The sequence below is a fragment of the Eleutherodactylus coqui genome, chromosome 11 (assembly GCF_035609145.1).
Source record: "Eleutherodactylus coqui strain aEleCoq1 chromosome 11, aEleCoq1.hap1, whole genome shotgun sequence".
NCBI lineage: Eukaryota > Metazoa > Chordata > Amphibia > Anura > Eleutherodactylidae > Eleutherodactylus > Eleutherodactylus coqui.
Genome location: NC_089847.1, coordinates 3,701,057 through 3,712,715, shown reverse-complemented (window position 1 = coordinate 3,712,715; position 11,659 = coordinate 3,701,057). Strand labels below are relative to the sequence as shown.

The 11,659-nt window shown below is 44.7% G+C and overlaps 1 protein-coding gene across 1 annotated transcript; it reads right to left on the bottom strand.

Moving 5' to 3' along the window:
• Positions 1-781: 781 nt before the first annotated feature.
• Positions 782-3,142, bottom strand: FOXC2 (forkhead box C2). The gene has a single exon (XM_066583000.1). The coding sequence runs from the start codon at positions 2,860-2,862 to the stop codon at positions 1,459-1,461; it is 1,404 nt and encodes a 467-aa protein (XP_066439097.1). The 5' UTR covers positions 2,863-3,142; the 3' UTR covers positions 782-1,458.
• Between the last annotated feature and the right edge of the window lie 8,517 nt (positions 3,143-11,659).

Sequence of the window (11,659 nt, the reverse complement as noted above, 5' to 3'; positions counted from 1 at the left end):
ATAATAATGGTGACTAATTCCTACAATATCGCCGACCCGCTCCAGGCCAATAAATGGAATTATAATCGATCATTTTATTCCAAAAGATAGGAAATAATATAATAATCTCAGCAATTAACGAGATCTCGACTTTATTTGCATTTGTAATGCTGGCGGTAATTATGCTCCTAAATAATTACATTTTATACCTAAGAAATAATAATAATAACAATCATATAGTAACAGTAATAATTTGCTATCGCTGTCCGGGAAATGAGGCCGCACCGGTAAATCTCGCTGGTCCCGGTTAGTATTGGCGCACAATATGGCCCCTGTCGCGACTGCTAATAGAGCGATGAAGAGGCGACTTTGCACGTGAACCCGTCGATATTTAAAGCGATAATAATCGGATCGGCTCCATAAGGCAGTGGCGAATATCTCAGATCCCGGCCTCATCCTGCAGCTGCGGGGATTCTACACACTTTAGTTTCAGCTCCATAAATAAACATTGTGGAAAAAGCTCTCAGATATTTTACAGCTTTTCACATTTTCTGTGGCAAAGAGAGTAAATAACCTGACGCTCCAGAGTCAATGACTGACCCAGAGAGGACCACAACACTCAGGGGGAGGGGGGCGCTAAATGGTAAGATTTTACGCAAGATTCAATGTATCACATGGAAAATGAACCTTATATACATGTACAATGCAGCCTGCACTGACTGGCAGTGCCCGACAACCCCCGACAACCCTGCATCCGCACGCCCCTCCCATAAATAAGACGCTCATGTGACCATACAGAAGCTGTAACCAACAAGGATTTATTTCAGGTAATAATAAGACACAAGGAGACAACGACAATAAACCACAGAGATAATAAGAATAGGATTGAGACATGGCTGGGGCAAAGGTGGGGGAGGGGCGTCCCAGCAAGAGAAAGATAAAATAAATTATAAACTTATAATCTGTAATAAAACAAGACACGACAAGGTCTACACGTGGCTGCAGAATATTATATACAGGGGGGGGGGGAGTGACGAAACCTCAGCAACAATGTAACAACAGAACAGCAAAAAAATGTAACAACAGAAGAATCCAGTGACCTCAACTTTAAATATTAATATAAAGGACTCTGAAGACAGATGACCTCCCATGAGACACATTGGATTGCCCCTTATAATCCATTACTTTTTATAATCCACTGCCCTTTATAACCTACTGCCCCTTATAATCGACTGCCCTCAATCACGTACTCTGTAGATGAAAACAATATTTGGGCAAATCTAACATTTAGCATTTTATTTCTTCCCATTTTATTTCCATTTTTCAAGTAATTCTGCGTTGTCTGAATTTCTAGGACACAATTTCACGAGTTTTACATTTTGCAATAGTCTTTGTTGGGGAGGTGATGCCCTCATAATTGGCATCTGGGCTCATGATTGGCACCTGGAATGCTCTTATAACGTCATGGTGGGAAAGGGGTCAGTATTTAGTGCAATCATAAGAATATGGGCTGCTATGACGGTATATGGAGGGGGTAGCTCTATAGGGGATCTGACAGCTAGCGTTACTGCTCACCTGATGCTCCCCCAGGGCTGAGCCCTCAATGCCCAGGCGATGGGAAGTGAACATCTCTCTAACATTGGGGAATGTCTGTTGCTGGGGGGTGAAGCTGTGCCCAGAGATGTGGTTGAGCTCTGCACTGTGGTTGAGGTACCAGGAAGGGGTCTGTCCTGATGCTCCTCCTTGCTGCTGGTGGTGGCTGGAGGTCAGGACGCTCTCCGGGGTGGAGTTGAGGCTCATGGAGTTCAGTGGAGACGTTGCCCCGTTGTGGTGGTCAGTGCCAGCCTCGTCCAGTGTGGTGGGCACACACATATGTCCTGACCTGTCACTTGAGTAGAGGCTCATGGCCCTCATGCTGCACTGATAGCTCCCACCACCGTCCATGGCTTGTGTGCAGGCCTGGCTGTAGATGGAGGGCTGACTTTGGGCATAGGAGATGGGCAGGGAGGGTACCATACCTGTTCGACAGGGCACAGGGCTCAGCTCCCCGTGAGGAGAAGTTCTTAGGGTCATGATGTTCTCCACGCTGAAGCCTGAGAGTCCATTGCTGGAAGGGTGGTGATCAGGGATGGAGCTCTCTGTGGACACAGATGGGGTGGAGGCCACACTCCTGGGACTGTCCTGCATGGCACTGCCACCGTCAGGGCTCATGTTCTCCACCTTGGTGACGACTGGCAGCTCAGGGGACTCACTCTTGATGATGACTTTCTTGTGGTCATGTTGGGCATCCTTGGGCAGATCCATGCTGGGGCTCTGGAGTTTGTTTTGCTCCTTTTGGTGTCTGTCCTCCTTGTCTTTACTGACATCCTTCTTCTTGAACCTCCTTCTCCTCCTCAGGAAGCTGCCATTCTCGAACATGTTGTAGGAGTCGGGGTCCAGGGTCCAGTAGGAGCCCTTGCCAGGCTTCTTGTCGTCCCTGGGCACCTTGACAAAACACTCATTGAGGGACAGGTTGTGCCTGATGGAGTTCTGCCATCCCTGCTTGTTCTCCCGGTAGAAGGGGAAGCGATCCATGATAAACTGGTAGATGCCATTGAGGGTGATCTTCTTCTCAGGGGCATTCTGGATGGCCATGGTGATCAGGGCGATGTAGCTGTAGGGGGGTTTCACCAAGTCTTTCGGCGCTGAGGGCTGATGGTGGTGATGGTAGGGTCCATAAGACCTATTCATGCCCGGGGTGTACTGCTCATGCCCGGGGTAAACGCTCATTGGGGTAGTCATGGTGCCATAGGTGCCAGCTGCCCTGTAGTAGTTCTGCTCACTCAAGTAGGGCACTACCCCCAGGGTGTTGTGTTCAGCCACAGAGTAACGAGCCTGCATCATTAGGGGGCAGGAGTGGGCACCAGAAACCAGCAGGACTGGGGGGCAAGTCTAGGTTCTTCCAGGGCCCAACAGGGCAGGGGTCAGAAGTAGGCACCAGAATCCAACGGGCCAGGGAGCAGGACTGGGCACCAGGAGCCAGCAAGACAAGCTGAGAAGAAGTGGGCTCCACAATCCAGAGGGAAGGAAGAGGCTGAATCAGCCGCTCAGCTCTCAGCCCAGGACCATTCTCCACCGGCGGCTGCTGCAGGTCCGTTCAGCCCGCTGCTCTCTGCTGCTCTCAGCTCCGACTTCTCAGCTCTGCTAAAACTTTCCAAACTTTTTTTCTGGGAGTTGAAGCTTTTACTTTTAAAAGGCCACGCCCCTTATCCACAACTTGTAACCAGTCAAGGGTCAACAGGGACTCGCAGCAGCCAATCAGCTACCAGACGATGTTCCACAGGACTTTAGCTCAAAGTTTTCTACTTTTTTTTCGTGATTTCTCCAAATAAAGGAGGTAACTAAAATCACCTACCTAAATATTGTACCCTAGTAAGAGTGTATCTGTGGACTGTAACATTCATATCACCGCATTATAGCATCGTATCACAGCAGTAAAACACGTATCTCTGGATTTATATCATTGCACTATAACAGAGTTACTCCGTAATTTATAGAATTTGAGTGTATATCTCTATATAGCGTGACAACATTGTATATCTATCTACGTGTAGCGTGGTAACACACACATATACATTATATATATATATGTTGCATGGTAAGATTGTGCCTCTATAGCGTTGTGACATTTATATTACTGTCGTATAACACGGTATCTCTGTAATATGGTAAGATTTCTACAATGGGATTGTAACATTGTATCTATATAATATTGTCACATATATTGTAATATGGGTATCACTGGGTTGTATCAAATCTTCCCACTATAACATTATGGCTGTTATATCACATATACTGTACATTATAGCTCTGGGGTAAGAGGAATTGATCATCTCTTTGTTTCCATACAATGTATCATCACGTCCTTAACGTTTGATGGATCTTCTCTAATAGTCTGTGATGTCGGGATTATTATCAGATCAGATGAAATTGCTCTAATAATGAGTTCTCTACAATTTTTAGCAATGATCTAACAATATTATGAAACCTGTTTATACCGATCATTTATATGTTAGTAGTCACCTGTTATATGTTATATCATATTATATTGTTTTATGGACTTGCGTCTCCATTATCTCTCTTTACTGTTAGATTTCGCACATTTTTCTCTGTGCCATTTTCTTCTCGGTTACAATAATAATTGTCTCTCTTGATACAATCTCCTTCGATCACTTTTGGGACATTCACACCCATGTAACGAAGATAACACTAGGAGGATCCCCCTCATCATCATCATCATCATCGATATAGCGATGGTCTGCAGTCTGAGGGTCTCCAGCTGTTTTGGTTATGACCCCCCAGTAAGTGTGACCGTACTGAGGGTTGTAGTCTCGGTAATTGCCATTTACTATTTTAAGTGCTTTTTATTCGGCCCTTTCAGAGCTTTATTCTCTTAGTTTGTTCCTTTGTTATTTCTTGACCATTTGCTCTTCTCCTGGGCTTCAGTATCTGCAGGACAGCGGTAATATCTTCCACATGTATCTGCATTGCAGGTAATCGGATCCCTGCGTTTATTTAATGTAACACTTTGTGTTTTCACACGGCAGGATTTGGGGGGGTCCGGGTGGGGGAGGGGGGTCTCTGGATTTAGGATGAAGAGTTCACAGTGACATGAATGAGTCTCTAGCCCTGCAGGACACAACTTGCCCTCCTACATTATTATAGACGCTTGCATACTTTATGTAGAATTGATTATAATGAAGTCCCCTCCTCCTCATTCTTCATCATACAGATAATTGCGATGCAGTTTAGGACGTTCTTCTGTTCTGGTAAATGGGAGTTTATTCTGCTGCAAATGTTCTGTTAATAATCGAAGCACCGAGCCGAAAGATACGGATAGAATATATAATATTACTAATAATGTTACTCTATGAATGCAAATATTCTCATCATGGTGAGGACTGTGGTTTTACATAGGGCTACAGTTAAAGTGATCACTATGTGTTACCTGTAATTACATAGAATTGCAGATAATAGCTAATGCATTATCTGTATTTATACAAGTGTCAAGGTATGTCATCTGCAATGTTACATGGGACTGCAGGTAACACCTCCTGCATTATCTGTATTTATAGAGGTATCATGATATGTCATCTGTAATGTTACATGGGACTGCAGGTAACACCTCCTGCATTATCTGTATTTATAGAGGTATCATGATATGTCATCTATAATGTTACATAGGACTGCAGGTAATACCAGCTGCATTATCTGTATTTATAGAGGTATCATGATATGTCATCTGTAATGTTACATGGGACTGCAGGTAACACCTTCTGCATTATCTGTATTTATAGTGGTATCATGATATGTCATCTATAATGTTACATGGGACTGCAGGTAACAACTTCTGCATTATCTGTATTTATAGAGGTATCATGATATGTCATCTATAATGTTACATGGGACTGCAGGTAACAACTTCTGCATTATCTGTATTTATAGAGGTATCATGATATGTCATCTATAATGCTACATGGGACTGCATGATCTGTCCTTAGCTAGATTTGTAGACAGAATGATTCTCATCTCTGAGGGACCTCTTACACAGGACATAATTGTCTGTAGGACGCAGTGCAGATTAATGCAATTTTTGTTTTCATTTTAAACTGCGGAATGTATTTTGCTGAACATCTTGTGGAATTTCTTGCATTTTTTAACGCAGACTTTAATTGCGGAATCACATCTCCTGAATGTTAGAAATCCACAACAATTCCACAAAATGTCATTTATTTCACAGCAGAAAATTTTTCGCTATGGAATTTAATCTTGGAGTTTTGAAGTAAAGATGCGCAGATTTTAACAGGTGCGGAATTTAAGTCCCATAGAGATAACATTGCGATGTAGAAATGTCCACGCAGACTAGTTCCGTCCAATGTGAAAGGTCCTTAAGGGACCTCCCTTTCACACAGATGGAATTTTTCCACATTCTGCACCAAATTCTGTGTATTAATCTACCACTGTGAATTCTACACTAAGGGCAAAAACAGACGGCCATGTGCGCAACCACTCCCGCCCCGACGGAGCTGAGCTGCGCATGAATGGGGTTTTTCTTTTTCTTTTCTGAGTATTCAATCTCTGCACATGAGTTAGAATAAAACAGCAAGAAGACGGGTCCTGCCTATTATTTCCTCATGTCCTATTAACGATGTGCGGGGAAGATAGCGCCAGTCCTATCTTTTCTCGCTCGTACTATTAATGGGTGAGAATACCACTAGTGAAAACAAAACCATTAAAATCAATGGTTTTGTTTTGTCCCGTTATGATTATTACGGCCACCTAGTGGGACTCACCGTGCCCATGTGTGGAAGCACTAAAACTCACACGTCTCATCGGGAATTTTGTGTGACATTGTTGGCACTAGTAAGCTATTTTCATTCTGCATCAAAATCTGAACGGAGTCCTGCGGATTTTGGTGTGGAATGCAGAAAGATTCCCCCCATGTGAAAGGTCCCTTCAGGGTGCTCTCACACAGCCGGAATTAGTCTGTGCGGACAATGCTGCGGCCCCATGTTATCCTACTGGGCTTAAAATGTACGACATTTGAAATTTGTGTATCTTTACTTCAAAACCTCACGCCTTCTTTTCAGCAGAGGAAAAGGTTACTGCGCAGAATTAACAATGTCTTGTATTACTGTTGTGTGTTTTTAAGGGCTTATGCGCAACTATAGTCGCGCATGATGAGGTTTTTTGGGGGCCATTCAAACTCAATGCCATAGCGCAGGAGTATGGAAAAAAAAAAAAACGCTGGCAGATAAGTCCTACCCTATCTTTCCCACACGTAGTAATTGGACTAAGACACATTCTTCTGTTTAAACCCCTTGATATAGGAGATGTAATTCTGCAATTAAAGTCCGCAGGAAAAAACACAAGAAATTCTGCAAAATGTTCCACAGAATATACTCTGCTGTTAAAAATACTGTAAAATCCTCAATGAAATCTGCAACCGTACCGCGTCCTGCGGCCTAAGCATCAGCAATTATGGGTCTCTGCTGAGGTCTAGAAGTGTTAACATTCTGACTGTAGGTTACATAGTGAAATCTGAATGAGTAATCGCATCCTGAAGCTTCTTGTGAGATCAGGAATCTTCCCCCGAGTTTTGTCACATTTTACTGAATGCAAAATAATCCTGAAAACGCCAAAAAACCCAAGAAAATGTATTAATAAGGTGCCCTCTTCTAATTTGTGAGTAGAGCACCACCTAGTGGCAAATAGAAGGAAACGCACTGGACAAAAGGCAAGTGTGCAGAATGAGAGGAGCGGTGCTGCCATCTAGTGACGCTTTTAGAGCAAACACAAAGTGAACAGGGTCTTAAAGCAACTCTGGTTTCAGGATAGGAGGGGGTATATTACCTGCAGTTGTTCTTTTCTGCTGCCCCTCTGATTCGCTGGTACCTTATGCACTTTGTGCACTGCTCTCTGACTGGCCAGTGCTAATCACATGAGCAGCTCTAGCAAATCAAACAATAGCATCATCAATGCACTGTGGGGATTAGGTATTCTGAGGATTGTGTCGGCTGCAGCACATACTCATCTCCTGCAGCTGTAATGGGGGCGCTGTCCCGCCGCTGATTTCCACGTTGCAGTCATGTGACAATCACATGATCACTCTAGTCAATTCCCGGCCTTAGCTATTATGTGATTGTCACTAGACCGCACAATGCGAAAGTCAGTGGAGTATAGTGGCGCCCATTACAGCTGTCGGGGAGTGATGGAAGGCGAGACGCTGGGGGCAGTACTTCTGGAAGAGGGCAAACAAGGGCATTATTACTGCAAGGGGGCATTTCTGCAAGTGACACATTACTTCCAAAGTGAAGGAGGGACATATGGCATTATTGCTAGATGCAGGCACTTTTACTGTGTGAGCCTCACTATAAGGAGCACTTATTGTGTAGGGCCTGCAGGGGGCAAACAAATGGGGAAAGTACTACTGTGTGGGGTACCACAGGTGTTTTTATTACTGTCTTGGGTGCTATTGAAGGGAGGGATTGGTATAAAAAAGGTGTAAATAACATAGGGAGAATAAAGTGAGGAGGCAAAGATGTCTGTGTACATTCCACAGAGACAAGTTGTGGCTGGGAGAAGTTGTCATGGTGGTCTGGGCCAGATACAGAAGAAAAGGAAAACTGAAGGACTCCAGTCAGAGACAATGTCACCTGTGATCACTATAATGGTACTCTAATCACTTATATGGTCTGCAAAAGCCCTGTATAGAGCTGGTATCTAGCATTATATGGCGACTGCATGCGCTGCTGCAGAAGTTCTGCCTCCTGTGTCATGATTCACAGCAAAGGGACCCATTGAGACTCTGTCGCCCCAGGGGCTGCATAAACCTGGAGCCAGCCCTGCATTTAATGTACCATATAATGTATTGGAAAACTTTAAAAAGTGGGAAAAAAGAGAAAACAATTCCCAGTTTCATCATTCCTGCAGGGGATTTGTTTGTCCGGGGTTCATAGAGCGGTAAGAATGCATCTTTATCCTTATTTTGTGGATCAATATAATCTCCTGCTGCAGATTTACAGTCTGGCCATTTTTTACAGCATTAAGCGGAGCGCTTCAAACGCGGCGCTGCACGCTGTAATACGCACCCGTTTATTTCAATGGGACTTCTCAGCCGTCGGTTGCAGCATTTGTAACACTGTCATTTTCGTCCGCTGTCTGCCCTGTTTTGGTGCGTTCCACAATGATGGCGTGCGTTTACAAAGGCCGCTTAAAAATTCTGTAAAACACCGCCTTCTCCAGCTTCCTGCGTGAGAGCGCCGGGATCTGCATGGATACACTGCGGCTCGTGGAGCGGCGCCGGGCAGCAGCATCTTTAGCTGCATTTTACAGATATGTTCCACATGTCTGAAAGGTCCCTTATGGGCGCGGCGATACAATTACAGTAAACCCTTGAGTAGCATTGCTCTTGAGTAAAGCTGTTTTCAACTTAAGTCGATGTGTCAGGGCAGCGGCGGTCCCTGAAATAAAGTTGCATTACTCAGATAAGGGCGCCAACCGCTCCATGACCCTGGGCGCCGCTCAGTGAGCCGGCGCACAGCTGATGCCAGTCACTTCCTGCTTCTCCTGCATCAGCGCGCCTACTCCTCCCCCTCCCCTCTCCACAGCGCACAGTGCCGGCTGAACGTTGCTGCGTCTGCCTCCTGACACAGTACAGCAGCTGAATCCCCAAAGTGCCGGCTGAACGCTGCCTGTCTCCTGAATCCCCACTGTACTGCAAAATGTAAGTACTGTACAGATGAGTCCAGTAAATAAATACTGCAGTCCTATGTCAAAGCACAGATAGCACAGTGATAATCTTTTTATTATAAAAGTAAAAAACATTTCAGGGCGTAATAACAAAAATAGCAAAATAACAGAAAAATGTGCCAAATTCAATCGCAAGAAGCATATATACTGTATACACACACACATTTACAAACAGAAATATTTGGAAAAATAACAGAAATATTTGCAAGAAATAATAGCCAAACATATTCATATTTACAAAATTTTACAGAAACCGTACAGGAGTGAAAGAGCGGTCCGGCCGCATCCCCAATCTCACACATCCGATAACACAGTGATGCGTACTGCTAACGATGTCCCTGCAATGTTAATGTATTCTTTCCAGTTGTGTTTTATATTCATTCAGTATTGTTATTACAGACCAGAGTTATTCTCTATTAAATGGGGTTTCGGGTGTTTTTTGGAATGTCTGGCACCAATTAATTGGATTTGCATTAATTTCTATGGAAGTAATGTCCTCAACTAACATTGATTTCTACTAAAGTCCATTGCTTCCGGACGGATTAATGACGTTACTTGAGGTTCTACTGTACTTATATTTATTTATAGGACTTCTGGGAAAAGGGTTTTGTAAACTTTTAATATTTTTTAAACTTTACTGATAATTAAAGTGAACTTTTCAATCTTCTTTCTTGTTGAGCTGGAGGTCATCTGACCACACATACAATACACAGCAATACCTCAGTGCATCGTAGTCTCACCGGCAGCCTAGTAAGCAGAGATCCATGACAGCCCTCGGAGTCTTCACGAGGCCCCAGGCTGCCATGATAACAGAGCAGCAGCCCGCAGATCCATCACAGAGTGAGACCACAACCAGCTCTCTGGTGAGCACCTAAAGGGTTAAAGGCAGTTATCTCTGATCCCCACAAAGTGTAATAGTCTGCAGGATATATCAAAACATTTCAGGAGATAAAGAGGACAGAGCGATGTTCTGCAGATCTCTGGGGGTCAGTGGTGTAATAGTCTGCAGGATATATCACTATGTATCAGGAGGTAGAGAGGACAGAGCGATGTTCTGCAGATCTCTGGAGGTCAGTGGTGTAATAGTCTGCAGCATATATCACTATCAGGAGGTAGAGAGGACAGAGCGATGTTCTGCAGATCTCTGGGGGTCAGGGGTGTAATAGTCTGCAGGATATGTCACTATCAGGAGGTAGAGAGGACAGAGCGATGTTCTGCAGATCTCTGGAGGTCAGTGGTGGAATAGTCTGCAGGATATATCACTAGATATCTGGAGGTAGAGAGGACAGAGCGATGTTCTGCAGATCTCTAGGGGTCAGTGGTGTAATAGTCTGCAGGACATATCACTATGTATCAGGAGGTAGGGAGGACAGAGCGATGTTCTGCAGATCTCTGGAGGTCAGTGGTGTAATAGTCTGCAGGATATATCACTATGTATCAGGAGGTAGAGAGGACAGAGCGATGTTCTGCAGATCTCTAGAGGTCAGTGGTGTAATAGTCTGCAGGATATATCACTATGTATCAGGAGGTAGGGAGGACAGAGCGATGTTCTGCAGATCTCTGGAGGTCAGTGGTGTAATAGTCTGCAGGATATATCACTATGTATCAGGAGGTAGAGAGGACAGAGCGATGTTCTGCAGATCTCTAGAGGTCAGTGGTGTAATAGTCTGCAGGATATATCACTATCAGGAGGTAGAGGGGACAGAGCGATGTTCTGCAGATCTCTAGAGGTCAGTGGTGTAATAGTCTGCAGGATATATCACTATGTATCAGGAGGTAGAGGGACAGAGCGATGTTCTGCAGATCTCTAGGGGTCAGTGGTGTAATAGTCTGCAGGATATATCACTATGTATCAGGAGGTAGAGGGGACAGAGTGATGTTCTGCAGATCTCTAGAGGTCAGTGGTGTAATAGTCTGCAGTCTATGTAGTGAGTCTGCAGAGTTCTGGCCGGGGTCCTGTTCATTGCTTTCAGAACTTCAGATCTTCCTGTGAAGAAGTTTGGAAACTTTTGGGGTGTTTGCTCATTACTGGCAGGAAGGCTGCCCCCTGCTGAGGAGGAGGGGAGGTGCAGTGTCCTCTGAGCTTCAGTCGCTTCTCACCACTTGGAGGTTTAGTGGGACCCTTGTGATGGCCCAACAGATGATCAGGACCAGTTTTTTGCTGCTCGCCCCTTTTCTATAATGACCCCCCTGCGGGGGGGGGGGGGGGGGTGACATCCTCGGGGGAAGCTTTAAAGCAGCCATATTAGTTGTCACCCAACCTTTCCAGAAGCAGATTTAACCCAGAAATAGCTGGATAGACCTTTTTCCGAAGCCTCCAGGGCGGCAGTTACAGTATGACGTATTCTTACGGTTGCGCCATATTCTCACAAAGCGTTTCTGCATTGCA

What these genes read in the sequence shown, in the direction of transcription:
- FOXC2 (XM_066583000.1), bottom strand. Translation starts at nt 2,862, where the DNA reads ATGATGCAGGCTCGTTACTCTGTGGCTGAACACAACACCCTGGGGGTA.